This window comes from Ranitomeya variabilis, chromosome 4 (assembly GCF_051348905.1).
Source record: "Ranitomeya variabilis isolate aRanVar5 chromosome 4, aRanVar5.hap1, whole genome shotgun sequence".
NCBI lineage: Eukaryota > Metazoa > Chordata > Amphibia > Anura > Dendrobatidae > Ranitomeya > Ranitomeya variabilis.
The window spans coordinates 378085810-378104680 of NC_135235.1; the positions used below are offsets into that span (position 1 = coordinate 378085810).

The following is an 18871-nucleotide window of genomic DNA, read 5'->3' on the forward strand; positions in this document are numbered from 1 at the left end:
TCTCCCGCCGGGTAGCGCGCTCGTCCGTGGGTCCCTCTGTTGGTGCCGGCGGGCGCTTGGGATCCTGGGGCTGGAGCGTGCGCTTCCTCCGGGGTGGTCGGCAGGCGTGCTCCGGGCAGTACTCCTGGCAGGGAAAGATGGCGGCGGCAGAATGCGCGCATGCGCGGGCAGGGCGCAGAGCATTCTGGTACTCCCAGAATGCTCGGCACAGGGGTCACTTCCGGGGCGGCGCACAGCATCTCTGGGTAAAAGCCCAGCGGTGTGCCGCCCCACCTATATATAAAAGAGGACAGAAAGCGAATGGCCGGTGTTCAGCAAGTTCTCACTATGAGTGAGATAGAGCAACCGGCAGAAGAAACTCTGCAGACCCCGCCGAAAAAGCGCCAGCCCCAACAGCAGAAGCACAATTGCCAGCAGCGGCGACAGCACGATGCTTCTTCCCAGCGTCGCAGCTCCGGATCTCAACGTAGTAGAGGCTCGGGCGGATCCAGCAGACCAGTAACAGTTCAAGTCGAGGAAGCTACTCCTACGCCAGAACCGGTATCCCCCTTAAATTAGGAGGGTAAGTGATCTTCGTGAATGCTCAGGTTCTAAAAGGGGTTTTATTGTATTTTTTTCTTAGGGGAAGAAATGTACAGCGAAAACCAGGCACAGTGTTTGCCCGATCTGCTCCGTAGAACTACCCACTACATGGGTAAAGAAACTCTGTGCCATATGCATAGAAAACACCATTTCCTAGGAGTCCCCAAGATTCGCATCCGATTTAAAACAATTAATTAAATCGCAGGTAGAGGATGCGTTAAAAAGTGCCAAAGGATTGAAAAAGAAGCTTAGATCTAAACATAGGTCCCCGGAGCCAAGTTCTAGTGAAGAAAATAGTGATATATCTGATTCAGATAGTTCGCTTTCCTCTCTATCATCCTCTTCTTCCTCGGAGGGGGGTCGCAATTGTTTTCCCATTGAAGAGACAGACGCTTTGGTAAAAGCGGTAAGAACTACCATGGGGCTAGTAGAGACTAAATCCCAAAAAAACGCACAAGACTTTGTTTAGCGGTCTGGAATAAAGGAAACGTAGGGCGTTTCCTATAAATGATAAAATACATGCCCTAATAAAAAAAAGAGTGGAAAAGACCAGACAAAAAAAGTCCTCCTAACCCCGAAAAGGAAATATCCTTTTGATGACCCGGCCTGTTCTTATTGGAGTAAAGCACCAAAACTGGACGTCAGAATAGCAAAAGCGTCGCGAAAATTTACTTTACTTTTTGAAGATATGGGGACCCTAAAGGACTCTGTGGATAAGAAGGCTGAGGTATTTCTGAAAGGTGCTTGGGAAGTGGGGGGGGGGGGGAGGGGGGGGACTAAAACCGGCTATAGCCTCCACATGTACTGCCAGAGCATTAATGGTGTGGTTGGACCATCTACAGTCACAACTAAAGGATAGACCCTCGAGAGAATCAATATTAGATTCAATCACGATAATGAAAGGAGCAGCGGCGTTCCTGGCGGATGCATCTATAGATTCTGCAAGACTAGCGGCAAGAGCTGCTTCTTTTTCAAACGCAGCTAGAAGGGCTTTATGGCTCAAATGCTGGCCGGGTGACCTACAAACAAAGTCAAAATTATGTTCCATACCCTGTGAGGGACAATTTCTATTCGGCCCTACCTTAGATGATATCATGGAGAAAGCGGGGGATAAGAAAAAAGCCTTCCCGGGGTTCCCTAACCAATTATATAAACGGTCCTTTCGGAACAGGAAATTTATGCGTAGAGAAGGCCTCCAAAAAATCAGAAAGAAGGATGGGACAATAAAAAATTTAAGGGAAAAGGCTACTTGTTCAACAAGCCTGACACCAAGAAACAACCCCAATGAAGGTGGTCCCCAGGTGGGAGGAAGACTGGCACACTTTCTTCCAGCCTGGGAAAAATATCAGGGAGCCTATGGACCCTAAATATAATAAAAACGGGGCTGAAACTAATTTTTCATACAAGGCCGTCTCGTCACTTTGTCATAACACCTCAGAGGAAGGCAGAAGCCGAACAGCTCAGCCTTCAAAAGGAGATACAGATGCTTTTAGCAAAGAATGTCCTACAGGAGGTCCCAAACCACGAGAGAGGCATGGGATTCTACTTGCCTCTGTTTCTTCAGATGAAACCGGATGGGACTTACAGGACAATAATAAACTTAAAAAAAATTGAATCAGTACCTAGTGACGGAAAGTTTCAAGATGGAAACAATAAAGACGTGTGAGAACGCTTCATCCATCTTGTTTTATGACTGTCATCGATCTAAAGGACGCATACTACCATGTGCCCATACACCCAGACTACCAAAGATTTCTCAGAGTGGCGGTATTAATACAGTGAGAGCTAAAACACTACCAATACAGGGCCCTTCCCTTCGGTCTAGCCATAGCCCCGAGGGTATTTACGAAATTGATGGCAGAGGTCATGGCTCACATAAGAGAGCAAAACATACTCATAGTTCGTTATTTGGACGACCTTCTGGTAGTTGGCAAAACTCCCCTCCACTGCACTCAACAATTAAACAAAGTAATGACATCCCTAACGAATCTAGGGTGGATACTAAACCTAATGAAATCAAGAATCATTCCAACTCAAGTACAACAATACTTGGGGTTAATAATAGACTCAAACCGGCAAGAATGCCGTCTTCCAGGGGAAAAAGTTTTGAATATGGTCCAACTGATAGAACAACTCAGGAAATCTCCAGTAGTAACTCTACGCAAGGCAATGTCCATATTGGGATCAATGACAGCCTGTCTATCAGCGGTCGAATGGGCCCAGAGTCACACCAGAGACCAGTGGGAGATATTAGAAGCAGATTCAGTATTAAAAGGGGATTTGGAAAAGCACTTAAAAATCTTCTTGCAAACAATACATTCCCTAGCTTGGTGGGTGGATCCACACAACTTAACCAGGGGCGTTCTATGGGTATGGCCAACATCTATAACCCAAACCACCGATGCGAGCCCTTGGGGTTGGGGGGCTCATGTGGACAGCCAGGTGGCTCAAGGGCCATGGTCGGAAGAGGAAAAACAGGTTTCTTCCAACATGAAAGACCTTCTAGCGGTAAAATATGCACTCACCCACTTCCTACACTCCCTCCATTCCCATCACGTCAGGATATTATCGGACAACAAGGTAGTGGTGGCCTACATAAATCACCAGGGGGGCACGAGATCTCGAACTCTGATGGAAATAACAAAATCCATCCTATTATTAGCAGAGGCCAATCTGTTATCACTGACAGCCCTTCACATCAAAGGGACGGAGAACCAAACAGCAGATTTTCTAAGCCGAACACAACTCAAACAGGGAGAGTGGGAGTTGAACCAGACAGTCTTCAACCACATAGTACAATTGTGGGGTCTTCCAGAAATAGATTTATTTGCGAACTACCAGAATCGGAAGACTCAGGCTTTTTGTTAAATAGACCCACGCGGGAACCCAGTAGCCCTAGATGCCTTTTTAATTCCATGGAACTTTCATCTAGCCTATGTTTTTCCCCCAATAGCACTAATTCCTTTGGTGTTGAAAATAATCAGAGAGGATGGAGCAAGAGTCATCATGATAGCTCCTTTCTGGCCAAAGAGGGCATGGTTTCCATGGTTAAAGATAATGTCTGTAACAGATCCCTGTGTCCTTCCAGAAATTCCGAACCTGCTGTATCAGGGACCAGTAAATCACCCGCAAGTAAAGAACTTGCATATGACGGCTTGGAATTTGAAAGGAGCCTTCTAATCAAGAGAGGGTTCTCTTCAAATCTAGTCTCTACTCTCTTACTAAGTAGGAAACCAGTGACTACTTGAGCGTATGGGAAGGTTTGGCAGAGATTTTTATCTGTATCAGGTGCCAATTTATCAGAGGAAATCCCAATTAAGAAAGTACTAGAATTCCTTCAGAATGGGCTAGAAAAAGGCTTAGCAACAAGCACACTTAAAGTCCAGTTAGCAGCTTCGGGCGCCCTTTACAACAGTGATTTAGCGGGAAACCACTGGATAAAAAGATTCATTAAGGCCTCAACCAGATCTAGACCAGTGGTTCACCATACTACACCTCCTTGGGATTTAAATTTGGTCCTCTCTGCACTGACTAAATTACCGTTTGAGCCACTGTCACAAGGCCTCTTTAAAAATATTATCACTTAAAACCTCCCTTCTGGTGGCGCTAACGTCAGCACGGAGGATTAGTGACATGCAGGCCCTATCAGCGTATCCACCCCTGACACGCATACTAGACGACAGAGTAGTCCTTAAAATCGATCCATCCTACCTTCCTAAAGTGGCATCACATTTTCATAGATCTCAAGAGATCTGGCTACCCTCATTCTGTCCAAACCCCAGAAATGAGAAAGAGGAACATCTACACACACTAGACGTTAAGAGATGTTTAGTTCAATACCTAGCTACCTAGCGGCCACAAGAGACTATAGGAAGGATAGGGCTCTGTTTGTGTGTTTCCAGGGTCCAAATAAAGGGCATAAAGCATCGAAAGCCACTCTTGCAAGATGGATAAGGGACGCCATCATCCTCTCGTATTCATCAAGTAATGAGAACATTCCAGAGGAAGTCAGGGCTCACTCAACCAGATCGGTGGCAGCCTCCTAGGCGGAGAGAGTAGGAGCATCAATTGAACAGATATGTAGAGTGGCCACTTGGTCATCTCCTTCCACTTTCTTTAAACACTACTAACTGGACCTGACTCCCTCTTCAGACCTCCCCTTTGGCAGAAGGGTTCTAGAGGCGGTGGTCCCTCCCTAATGTACATCTATGAAATTCTCTCCGTGGTGCCGTCATGGGGTAAGAGAATATCGTAGTTACTTACCGATAACGGTTTTTCTCTGATCCCATGACGGCACCCATACATTCCCTCCCTTCACGTGTGAGTGTGAACACTAGAGTTAATCTTAATATTTAGTCACGCGGTGCCTCTGATAAGTTAAAAATTAAAAGGTTTTTTGTTTGATAACATTTAAGTTACAGCTGAAGTTCTGTTAAGTCTCTGTAAACCAACTGATGTGGGAGAGAGGTACCGCCTTTTTCACCTGTAGGTTTCCTGTCCCTGAGGGCGGATCCCTCTCTCTGTGGTGCCGTCATGGGATCAGAGAAATACCGTTATCGGTAAGTAACTACGATATTCTGTTAATGTTGATGATTATTGCTTACAGCCAATGAATACCCAAAAGTCATTATCTCAATAAATTAGATACTATATAGCACCAGCTTGAAAAATGATTTTAACCCCTCTCTGCTATTCGACGTACTATTCCGTCCATATGACCTGGGACTTAATTCCCATGCACTGAATAGTACGTCATAGGCGATCAGCCGCGCTCACGAGGGGAGCGCAGCCAATCGCAGCCAGGTGTCAGCTGATTCTCACAGCTGGCACCCGGCACTCAGTGCCAGGAGCGGTCACAGAAGATTGCAGTGTCCGGTGGCATAGAGAAGCATCACGCAGGGAGAGGGGGTTCCTTGGGTGCTTCCCTCAGAACAACGCAATGTGATTGCGTTGTTGTGAGGTTCTACCTGCCTGCATACCCCCAGATCCAAGATGGCCGCGAAGTCCTTACACCGGATGATGGAGAAGCCGGTGTCTCGTACCGTGCTATTCCTCCTATCTGACCCTTAACTGTTCCTTTTCCACGCAAGTAGGTGTGAGGCTGAAGTGTATCGGTTAAAAGAAAACAATCCTACAAATACACTCACAAAACTAGAGTGGGAAACAGGGGAAGAATAGATAGCAAGAAACCAAATGGGAGAGAATAAGAATAAACATGCAAAACAACTCCACACAGCAATCTCCTGAAAAACTCTCCAACCGCCTACTCCAAACCAGGTAGTGGTAACTATCACTGGCAAGGTCAGAAGCAAAGAGAAGGGTTCTTATACAACCCAAGACCGAGAACTCCAGGAGTTCAACTAACCAGTGTAACGCTTGTAACACCAGAGCATATAGAAAGCCAGAACTGCTGATAGAATAGTGAATCCGTTCTAACTACCGTAGTTGTGTCACCAGACACTGCGATTGTCTGACTCTACTGTGTTGCAGTACACCTGTGACAACATGCTTACAACTGTAAACGTTTGGTTTTCTTTTTATTGTGAAGCAAACAATAAATAGGACAAAATAACTGAAATCTTCAATGTGCATAACTAGTCACCCCCATAAAGTCAGTACTTTGTAGAACCTTCTTTTGCTGCAATTACAGTTGCAAGTCACTTTGGATAAGTCTCTTTAAGCTTTCCACGTCTTGGCCCTGGAATTTTTGCCCATTCCTCAAGGCAAAACAACTCCAGCGTTTTTGATGCTGCGGATCCGCAGCAGTTTTCCATGCATTTTACAGTACCATGTAAACCTATGGAAAACCCAATCAGCTGTGCACATGCTGCGGAAAAAAACGCGCGGAAGCAATTCTTTGTGCGGATCTGCAGAGTTTCTGCACCCATTGGCTTGCATTGAGTCGGGCACATCTGCAGAAAAACCGCAGATGTAAAAAAGATCTGCGATTTAGCTGCGGATGAAACGCTGCAGATCGGGAGGAGGGAAGAGTGTGGGTGGAGACTGCGTGTCTGTGTGTGCGGGCGGGCTGTCCGTGGGGCTGTCGGGGGGGTCTGTGCAGGCTGCTGGGGGTCTATGTGGGGCTGTCTGGAGTCTGTGGGGCTTTCGGGGGTCTGTGCGGGGCTCTTGGGAGTCTACGAGGCTGTCGGGGGGGGGGGTCTTTGGGGGTGTGGGTGCGTGCAGGCATTGTCTGATGGGACTACAAGTCCGATCGGGCTATGCCTGCTACAGTGACAGTGATTGACACATTAGCCAATGATGGGACAGTAGTAGTCCCATCATCCGGCTAGTGTGTTGAATGTAAAAAACAAACAAAAAATGCACATGCAGTACATACAACATGCAGTACATACGACATGCAGTACATACGACATGCAGTACATACGACATGCAGTACATACGACATGCAGTACATACGACATGCAGTACATACGACATGCAGTACATACAACATGCAGTACATACAACATGCAGCAGTACATACTCACCGTCACCTTGATCCCCAAAGCCCTTGCTCACCTGTAAAAAAAAAAAAAAAAAAAAAAATTAAAATAGCAAACAATCAATATACTCCGTGTCCGCAGATATCCAATTAATATGAGTGTCCCACGACTATCTCCCGTGGAGAGCAGCCACATCAGCTGCGGAGGTATCCTTCCGCAATGTATTCCTCCGCCTCTGTGAGAAATAGTCCCTATTCTCACTTGTGGTACTCCTGTGTGGGAAAATTCCCATGAAGCTTTGCCTTAAAGTGATACCCTGAACTCAGGTAACCTCTTCAGTGATGCACTGCAGGAGCCATTGTCTCCTGTCAGTGTGTCATGTGTCACTGGAGGCCTATAGAGCGGTGACATCACCCGATGTCACTGTTCTATAGGGGAGATCGTCGTGGGACACTCGTTATTAATTGGACTACGGCGGAAAGTGAGTATACGGTTGGTTTATTATTTTTTTTTTTTTTTGCAGGCGATCAAGTATGGTAGGTATGGCGAAATTAAGAATATTAAAATACTTTTTTTCTGGCTGTCTTTTTTTTTTTTTTTTTTTTTAACTCACTACTATAGGATTAGTAATGGATAGTCGTCTTATTGACGCCTCTCCATTATTAACCGGGCTTAATGTCACCTTACAATAGCAAGGTGATATTAACCCCTAATTACCCCATATCCCACCTCTACAGAGGAGTGGGAAGAGAGGGGCTAAGTGCTGGAATTGGCGCATCTCACAGATGCGCCATTTCTGGGGCGGCTGGGGGCTGGTATTTGTAGCCGGCGGGGGGGACCGTTCGGGCAAGTATCCATGGACCCTCTCTAGGCTATGAATATCAGCCATGCCTTCGCCATACTTTTCTCTTTCCATCATTCTGGTAGAGGTTGATCTTGGTTTCATCTGTCCAAAGAATGTTCTTCCAGAACTGTGCTGGCTTTTTTAGATGTTTTTTAGCAAAGTCCAGTCTAGTCTTTTTATTCCTGATGCTTATGAGTGGCTTGCACCGTGCAGTGAACCCTCTGTATTTACTTTCATGCAGTCTTCTCTTTATGGTAGATTTGGATATTGATACGCCGACCTCCTGGAGAGTGTTGTTCACTTGGTTGGCTGTTGTGAAGGGGTTTCTCTTCACCATGGAGATTATTCTGCGATCATCCACCACTGTTGTCTTCCGTGGGCGCCCAGGTCTTTTTGCATTGATGAGTTCACCAGTGCTTTTTTTCTTTCTCAGGATGTACCAAACTGTAGATTTTGCCACTCCTAATATTGTAGCAATTTCTCGGATGGGTTTTTTCTGTTTTCGCAGCTTAAGGATGGCTTGTTTCACCTGCATGGAGAGCTCCTTTGACCGCATATTTACGTCACAGCAAAACCTTCTAAATGCAAGCACCACACCTCAAATCAACTCCAGGCCTTTTATCTGCTTAATTGAGAATGACATAACGAAGGGATTGCCCACACCTGTCCATGAAATGGCCTTGGAGTCAATTGTCCAATTACTTTTGGTCCCTTTAAAAACAGGGTGGCACATGTTAAGGAGCGGAAGCTCCTAAACCCTTCATCCAATTTTAATGTGGATATCCTCAAATGAAAGCTGAAAGTCTGAACTTCAACTGCATCTGAATTGTTTTAAAATTCATTGTGGTAATGTCTATTACCAAAATTAGAAAAATGTTGTCTCTGTCCAAATATATATATGGACCTAACTTTATATCTATAGATGTAGCTATAGATATAACTATGGATATATCTATCTATAGATATATTTATAGATAGATATATCTATAGATGCATAGATATATCTATCCATAGATCTATCTGGCTACTTTCACACATCAGGTTTTTGCTGTCGGGCACAATCGGGAGAGTTTTGAAAAAAAGATACGTTTTTTTCTCATAGAGTTGTATTAGCGCCGGATTGCGCCTGATGCCCACACGTTTCAACCGTTTTATGCCGGATCCGTCAAAAAAGCTGTTTCCAGCGGATGGAGAAAACGTACAGAGGAATGTTTTTTCTATCTGGCGAAAAAACGCCCAACGACTGATCCGGCGAAAAACGTATAAAACTGAGATGTGAAATCATGAATCCGGCCTCCGAATCCAGTTTTTCTTGCATTTTTCCATTTTCTTTCTCTCTCTCTCTCTCTCTCTCTCTCTCTCTCTCTCTCTCTCTCTCTCTCTCTCAAAAAAACGGATCAGTTGCATCAGTTTTTCACTATTTGCAATGGATCCGTTTTTTTCAAAAATTCGCCGGATCCTGCCTGACAGAAAAAACTGATGTGTGATAGTAGCCTAACTATCCATATATCTATCTACATCTATATATATATACCTATAGATAGATGCATAGATCTATCTATTCATATATCTATAGGTCTATCTATATATCTATTTATCTCATTCCTTCTATCTATCTATAGATAGATAGATATGGGATAGATAGATAGATAGATAGATAGATAGATAGATAGATAGAAGGAATGAGCTAGATAGATGACAGATAGATCTATAGATAGTTAGATCTATACATAGGTCGATAGATATTAGCTATCTATAGATCTATCAGTCCTCTATCTATCTATTATATCTATCATCTATCTATCTCATTCCTTTTATCGATAGATAGATAGATAGATAGATAGATAGATAGATGGATGAGATGGGATAGATAGATATATCTATGGATAGATGTAGATAGATATATGGATAGTTAGATAGCTATATGGATAAAGATATATCTATCTAAATATCTACATCTATCCATAGATATATCTATAGATAGATATATGAATAGATATATCTATCTATCCCATTCCTTCTATCTATTATTATTATTTATTTATATAGCACCATTGATTCCATGGTGCTGTACATGAGAAGGGGTTACACACAAGTTACAGATATCACTTACAGTAAACAAACTTACAATGACAGACTGATACAGAGGGGCGAGGACCCTGCCCTTGCGGGCTTACATTGTACAGGATTATGGGGAAGGAGACAGTAGGTTGGGGGTTGCAGGAGCTCCGGTGTTGGTGAGGCGGTAGCTTCGGTAGTGATGAGGAGGCAGCGGGGTCAGTGCAGGCTGTAGGCTTTCCTGAAGAGATGGGTTTTCAGGTTCCGTCTGAAAGATCCGAATGTGGTTGATAGTCGGATGTGTTGGGTCAAAGAATTCCAGAGGATGGGGGATATTCGTGAGAGGTCTTGGAGGCGATTAGATGAGGAGCGAATAAGTGTGGAGGAGAGAAGCAGGTCTTGGGAGGACCGGAGATTATGTGAGGGAAGATATCGGGAGATTAGTTCAGAGATATATGGAGGAGACAGGTTATGGATGGCTTTGTAGGTCAGTATTAGTAATTTGAACTGGATACACTGAGGGAATGGGAGCCAGTGAAGAGATTTTCAGAGGGGGGAAGCGGAGGAGTAGTGAGGAGAGAGATGAATTAGTCGGGCAGCAGAGTTAAGGATGGACTGGAGAGGTGCAAGGGTGTTAGCAGGGAGGCCGCAGAAAAGGATGTTGCAGTAGTCAAGGACAGGTCGTTAGTGATTTTGGTCAGGGCTGTCTCACTTTGAGTGATGGGGGCGGAAACCAGATTGTAGATTGTCTGTCTGTCTGTCTGTCTATCTACCGATAGAAGGAATGAGATAGATAGATAGAGGACAGATAGGTCGATAGAAAATATCTATCTATAGATCTATGTATAGATCTAACTATCTATAGATCTGTCATCTATATATCGAACTCATTCCTTCTATCTATCTATTTTCTATCCATATTTATATCCGTCTATTATCTGTGTCTGTCTATCTGTGTGTGTAATGGAGTGTGGGTTGGACAAATGTAAAAGAGGAGGTTGGACAAGAAATGACATCACAAATCTTTTTTTTGTTTTTTTGTTCAATAATACATCTTTATTTAGCTTTCAAAAACGCATACAAAAACGTGCAAAAACGCATCAGAAACGCACCTGCGTTTTCTGCCAAGAGCTGCGGATTTAGTGCAGAAAAATCCACAGGCAAATCTGCAACCTGTGCACATACCCTCACTGTCCACTATAACCACAATACTAAAGATAAAAATTGTAATAAAAGTGCCAATGCAAAAGTTGTACCACCAGGTGTCAGTATATCCACATCAAATATTGAGTGACCAGGAATAAACATAAAAAATCAATGAATAAATTACATTAGTAGTTGTATCAAGTAACTTACAAAGTAATGCGGTATATTCCTGGTCTCCTGGATGAGCGCCCTCCCCAACGCGCGTTTCGGCACGCTGCCTTGGTCAGGGCAGTGCATCTTTGCCACAAAGCTAGTGTGAACCAAACCTTATTAATACTTAAATAGAGGCTTCTAACCGATGTTCATTTCCAAGCAGGAGGCGAGATGCTACTATAGACCACAGATGGTTACTAGACAACTTGTGCATCCTATCTGGCATTCTTTATATTTTCCAGTGTGGACATATGCTGTTTCTGAGACCAATTTTATGTGCCGATACCTGAATATCTGTTTAATTTAATAAATCTTTATATATGGGTCACACCAGAAAGTGTTCTGCCTGCACACAACAACTATCTAATTTATTTTTTTATAGCTCCTGACAGGTAAAATGTAAATTTATAAACTGGCACTTACATTTGTATGAACACCAGATGAAAAAGTCATCGCGCTCTTTTATACAGGTAAGGAAAATCATCAGAGTGTGCAAAGGTATACTGGAATATCTGACGGTGGCAGAGGTGGTGGAGAGCATGGAGGATCTGGTCACTTACACCAAAAACTTGGGTCCAGGTAAGTGAAAATCAGTTTTTTTTTTTTTTTTTTTGTCCCTTTAACCTGGGTAAAATGGAAAATAATATGTTCATTGCCACAGGACTTCAACTAACAGATTGCTTGGTTTATTATAACTAAGACGTATGCAAAGCGTAGTTCTTGCCCAAACCCTGAAAAGCGATCCCCATGTAAATCTGTCAAGAAAACCACCCTGTGGTGCGCAGGACGAGAGGAGTGGGTTAAATGATAGTTTTATTTCTGTAGAGTCAACATATTCCACAGCACTCTACAATTAAGCGTGGCCATGTACAGGCAGTATCAGAAATCACTAAGTAACACATACCAGGAGGAGTGAGGACCCTGCTCCTAAGCTACAATCTATAAGGAAATTATGGGACACAATAGATAAAGTGCATGCTGTATGTGGTCCAGCCATCACAAGAATGAGGGGCTCTCCAAAAATGCTGCATGACCCGGTCATCCGCCTGTCTCTATACAGATACAAGGTGCTACTGAGTGCATGGAGGGTGTGGGAGCAGATGCGGGACTAGATTCTGAGGAAAAGTTGGGAAAGGAGAAAAGGGAATATTTATATTAGTGAGGTGATGGACCATCCAAAAGAGATGTCTTTTCATGGCACACTTAAAACTATTAATACTGGGACTAAGTTGGACTGTCCTGGTTAGTGCGTTCCAGAGAACTGGCAGGTGTGCGAGGTTCGGATTATAGAGGTGTTAGTTATAGTTATGCCAGAACAGCCACAAAAGAATGACCTGGATAGAATAGGCTTTGACAAGCAAAACGGTCAATCTGTAATGTTACATGCGGTTCACTTGGCTAAGTGCTATTGTATCTTGCCCAAGGAATGACAAAGATGGCGAAGATGATTGATGAACGTCAGCAAGAGCTCACCCATCAAGAACATCGTATCATGCTAGTAAATTCTATGAACACCGTCAAAGATCTTCTGCCGGTTCTCATCTCTGGTATGTATTTGGCCGTCTTTATAGAGATTTCCTTCTTCTCTTGCTTATGGGAATTTTGTCCAATAATCCTTATTTTTTATTTGGAAAAATAATTTTTTTGTTCAGGAATGAAAGGAATTTTTGTTGTCATCCTTTTTCTCAGCTATGAAGATCTTTGTAACAACTAAGAATACGCGTAGTCAAGGTATCGAAGAAGCTTTAAAAAATCGCAATTATACAGTGGAGAAAATGAGTACAGAGATAAATGAAATTATACGGGTATTGCAGCTTACTTCATGGGATGAGGATGCCTGGGCCAGCAAGGTGAGACGCTTTATAGACAGCATTTAATATAATGTGTGTGTGTGTGTGTGTGTGTGTGTGTGTGTGTGTGTGCAATTAGCAGTACAATCGTCAGAGCACAGTTTTGCTTAATTATAGCCATTTTAGATATTGACAATGTTTAGTCATAGATAACAATCAAACCATATATGGGCAGGAATCTGTGATATATTAAATGTATATAATTGTGGTGCCCATCATGCTCTGTTACTAGTTTTCTGCTATGTACTTGGGTGATATTGTACCGTGAAACCATGAATTCTGCTGCAGCTAATGCAAGAAGCCAGAAAAGTCCAGTACAATAAGTGAGCAAACCTGATGGTCTGACTCATGTGCCGTCATAGCAATGGGGTCAGTCGGACCAGATGAGATATTTCCGTGTGTGTGTGTGTGTGTGTGTGTATGTATGTATGTATGTATATGTATGTGTGTATATATATATAGATAGATAGATAGATAGATAGATAGATAGATAGATAGATAGATAGGTACAGACCAAAAGTTTGGACACACCTTCTCATTTGAAGATTTTTCTGTATTTTCATGACTATGAAAATTGTAAATTCACACTGATGGCATCAAGACTATGAATTAACACATGTTGAATTATATACTTAACAAAAAAGTGTGAAACAACTGAAATTATGTCTTATATTCTAGGTTCTTCAAGGTAGCCACCTTTTGCTTTGATGACTGCTTTTGCACACTCTTGGCATTCTCTTGATGAGCTTCAAGAGGTAGTCACCGGAAATGGTTTTCACTTCACAGGTGTGCCCTGTCAGGTTTAATAAGTGGGTTTTCTTGCCTTATAAATGGGGTTGGGACCATCAGTTGTGTTGTGCAGAAGTCTGGTGGATACACAGCTGATAGTCCTACTGAATAGACTGTTAGCTGCTTTTTTCTAGCTATAATACAAATTCTAAGTAAAGAAAAACGAATGGCCATCATTACTTAAAGAAATGTAGGTCAGTCAGTCTGAAAAATTGGGAAAACTTTGATAGTGTCTCCAAGTGCAGTTGCAAAAACCATCAAGCGCTACAAAGAAACTGGCTCACATGAGGACCGCCCCAGGAAAGGAAGACCAAGAGTCACCTCTGCTTCTGAGGATAAGTTTATCCGAGTCACCAACCTCAGAAATCGCAGGTCAACAGCAGCTCAAATTAGAGACCAGGTCAATACCACAGAGTTCTAGCAGCAGACACATCTCTACAGCAACTGTTAAGAGGAGGCTTTGTGCAGCAGGCCTTCATGGTAAAATAGCTGCTAGGAAACCACTGCTAAGGACAGGCAACAAACAGAAGAGACTTGTTTGGGCTAAAGAACACAAGGAATGGACATTAGACCAGTGGAAATCTGTGCTTTGGTCTCATGAGTCCAAATTTGAGATCTTTGGTTCCAACCACCGTGTCTTTGTGCGACGCTGAAAAGGTGAACGGATGGACTCTACATGCCTGATTGCCACCGTGAAGCATGGAGGAGGAGGTGTGATGGTGTGGGGGTGCTTTGCTGGTGACACTGTTGGGGATTTATTCAAAATTAAAGGCATACTGAACCAGCATGGCTACCACAGCATCTTGCAGCGGCATGCTATTCCATCCGGTTTGTATTTAGTTGGACCATCATTTATTTTTCAACAGGACAATGACCCCAAACACCTCCAGGCTGTGCAAGGGCTATTTGACCAAGAAGGAGAGTGATGGGGTGCTACACCAGGTGACCTGGCCTCCACAGTCACCAGACCTGAACCCAATCGTGATGGTTTGGGGTGAGCTGGACCGCAGAGTGAAGGCAAAAGGGCCAACAAGTGCTAAGCATCTCTGGGAACTCCTTCACGATTGTTGGAAGACTATTCCCAGTGACTACTTCTTGAAGCTCATCAAGAGAATGCCTAGAGTGTGCAAAGCAGTCATCAAAGCAAAAGGTGGCTACTTTGAAGAACCAAGAATATAAGACATGTTTTCAGTTTCACACTTTTTTAAGTATATAATTCTACATGTGTTAATTCATAGTCATGAAAATACAAAAAAATCTTTAAATGGGGTGTGTCCAAAATTTTGGCCTGTACTTTGTGTGTGTGTATGTGTATGTGTATATATATATATATATATATATATATATATATATATATATATATATATATATATATATATATATATATATTCCAACATATGAAAGAAAGTGAAAAGAATGGCACTAGAGGAATATAAACTCCTTTGGATTCATGTGGAAAACCGATTTGCAGCTGTCACGAACGTCTCGGGTATATGGTGCTCTGCAATTCTAGCAAATAGCTAAATGTGCATCAAAATGAAGAAAGATATGCGGCACTCACCCTTTTTTGCTGTGCAATCGTGCTCTTTATTGGATCAAAACTGTTGCAAAATCATACATCCATGCGGACCTCAGGTGTACAGGAGGGTGCGGTATCCTGTACACCTGAGGTCCGCATGGATGTATGATTTTGCAACAGTTTTGATCCAATAAAGAGCACGATTGCACAGCAAAAAAGGGGTGAGTGCCGCATATCTTTCTTCATTTTGAGATATGTGTTATTGTTCTTAAACCATACTGTTTAATTGTGTTGACTTCTTTTCACATTAGAATCTGTTTTTTTTTCACTCTCTTTTCTATATTTTTTTTATTCTGGGGTATAGAAGGTAAGATGTCTGCACAGGCAGCATGCCCTGTTAACAAGAGTGCAGTGTATTATGTATTCTTATTGGTTTGGTATTAAATGTAGTTATTTAAATTGTTTTTGCTTTGACTTGATAATATGAGGTGTATATGCAACCTTGTACATAGCTCTGTGTTTTGTTTCTCTAATATTTCAAGGTTCTGAATAATAAATGGCAAAAAAGCTTTTTTCTCTCTGGCTTTTATAGGTGAAAAAATACTTTTGCTTTGGTTGAACGCATGTTAAATTAAACGTGCAGGAGTTTTTAAAGAGCAATTGTTATTTTAATTAGGATTTCAATAATCAATAGTGCATGTGAAAATAAGAAAATGTGTAATATATTTTAGAGAAATCTGCTTCTTTTCCTTCTGGACTGATAATTCATTCTCAATTCTGAGCTAAAATCTGTATTTGGGGAAGATAGGTTTTCCCATTACTGAGATAGGAGATGACAGTTGGTGCTTATAAAATTCTATGGAAGAGGGAAGAGCTAGAGGCCGACACAGTCTACTGCAGGTTCTCCTGAAGTAACCGTCACAGTTCTTCATAGAACTTTTTAAGCATCGGCTGCCATCACCATAGTACAGATTTTACCTGGAAATTTAGTGTTTTGTGGCTGAATGATCAGTCCAGGATAAAGAAGCATATTTCTCGGATAAAGAGGTATTACGAAGTTGGCTTGTGTACTATTGGTTTTATGATTAAAAATGCATATAAAACACTGGTTACTCTTTAAGCTCTTCAGACATAACTACTTTTCTTAGTCCTTGATAGACACCATTCCATTTCCTGCTTCCAAAAGAAAGGGGTTTCTGTATTCTAACATGTGAATGACCAGATTGTAGCCTGTAGACTTCCACAATACACAACAGTCCTATAAAACAGGGCTGGTGTCTCTAAACGAGTTTGTTCTTTTATTTGCAGTGTGGATGATGGTGATTTCCTGTGCTATGCTTATGGACGATGCTTAACATTATAGACCATGTAGCAAAGTTGTAATTTTACCACAGTTGTTTTTTGTTCACTGATCTGTGTTTCTTTGGCAGTTACTTTAATTTAAAGGGGTTGTCCCATCACAGACAATTGACTTTGGATTAGAGCCAGATTGAATATAGTAATGGGTTTCTTGGCAGAAAGGGAACCTCTGAGTGGCCCTTGCTCATATAAGGTGAGGGGGAAACTCCTGATAAGGCATCCATCTGCCATAATAGGAAATATGGACAGGGTTGCCTTCATGAGAAAACCTCTTTTACTAGTGCTGAGCCACCATGCTTGGATAAGGTGCACACTCGGGTGCTAACAGTGTGATTGCAATCCCTGCACGTGTTGTGGCTAACAGCCTGGAGACATGCAGCTGCGGGGACTCGAGCATCTTTTGTGAGCACCCCAATGACACTGTTAGCACCTGAGCATGCTCGTGACACCTTATCCCAGCACGCTCGCTCAGCACTACTCTTTACCAATGTAATGATGTGCTAGTGGCATTTTAAATGGGTATCCCTCATTTGGAATGCTTTATACCAATATTTTAAAGAATATTTTCACCTTTTTACCACCATAGTAAAATGTTAGTTGTAATCAGTAATGTATAGCAATTTTGATGACCCATCCTATACAGAAAAAAAAACAAAACAAAAAAAACATAAGAGGTGAAAGGCAAATATCTGTAATAAAACCACATCTTTATTAATACTTTTAAAATGCAACGCAAGCATTATTAGAACAGAAGCAAGACAAGAACACACACAGAACTGGATGGTGACACATCTGGGCAGGAGTGTACACCCAGCAAATTCAATCTCTGCCTCAAGATGGCAGTGTATCGGCACAATTGCAAAAAATAAAGGCGCTGAGAAAATCGCTGATCTTGATGAGGAGACGTGTAGGAGTCCAATGCTCCTGATTCATTAAGAGGAACATACTTCATAATGAGTCAGGAGTGCCTGTCAAATGGCGTGTGCCTCCATGGACCTCACCATAAGTCTCACTCCATTCGGGGACTGGAGAAAGACTCGTGACTTAAGGTATGCCATGGCTTGCCATGAATTAGACCAGCTGAGGAGTCATGCCCCACCATTCTACCCCTGTCCTGCCCTGTTTTTTGGGCGTTAACGTTTTGATGGAAAGGAAAACAATTTTTCAAAGTAAAGCCAAATGATATAAGGCTCTAATTGACTTCACAAACTTGGTTCTGTGAAGGTGGCTCTTATGTTAATTATCCTACTGAGTCAGAGTGGTATGTTTTCTCCCCCTGACTCAACCGCCTCGCAGCCATCTATCATCCCGCTCTATTCTCCGTGTGCCGCCTCTTCTTTCTCATGACATCATCGGCGCCTGCGCACTGCAATCAGTACTCGGGCATGCGCTGTCTGCGCTGCCCGTGAACTTTGAACTTACATCTGGCGCCTGCTTGTAGCGGAGGCCCCTGATCCCACCCCACAGTGTGTTATGATGTATTCACAGTGCGGGGCTGGGAATCTGGCGCCTGCGAAGTGGAGCGGGTCACCGTGCTCCTCGATAGAAGTGCCGAAGTTGTGAGACTTCACAAATCTCGCGAGACATAAGCACTATCTTGAATGGAGCACGGTGACCAGCTCCACTGCGCAGGCGCCAGATTCCCAGCCCCACAGAGTGAATACATCATAACACACTGCGGGGTGGGATCTAGGGCCTCCGCTGTGTGCAGGCACCTGATGTTAGTTCACGGGCAGCGCGCACAGCGCATGCCCGAGTACTGATTGCAGAGCGCAGGCGACGGTGATGGCACAAGAAAGAGAAGAGGCGGCGCACGGAGGAGAGAGGGGGATGATGGATGGCTGCGAGGCGGTTGAGTCAGGAGGAGAAAACATGCCTCCCGGACTCAATAGAGGTATGGCGGGAAATTTATAGAACTCGTTATTTCAGCGTTCCTAGGGATAATAAACATAAGAGCCACCATCACAGAATGCAGCCTTACTGCTGCTAAAGGTGGCTATTTTACTTTAATAGGCCCTGGGGGGGTGACAGGTTCCCTTTAATGTGTACACCCTGCAAATTCAGTGTC

The 18871-nt window shown here is 43.1% G+C and overlaps 1 protein-coding gene across 2 annotated transcripts in view; it reads left to right on the forward strand.

The window, feature by feature from the left end:
- The window catches only part of VCL (vinculin), a 244333-nt gene that overhangs the window by 171520 nt on the left and 53942 nt on the right, over positions 1–18871 (forward strand). For both annotated transcript variants that reach the window (XM_077250781.1, XM_077250783.1), the window contains exons 4-6: positions 11757–11865; positions 12711–12833; positions 12976–13136. In XM_077250781.1, the coding sequence (XP_077106896.1) occupies positions 11757–11865; positions 12711–12833; positions 12976–13136 (393 nt within the window). The remainder of the gene's footprint in view (positions 1–11756; positions 11866–12710; positions 12834–12975; positions 13137–18871) is intronic.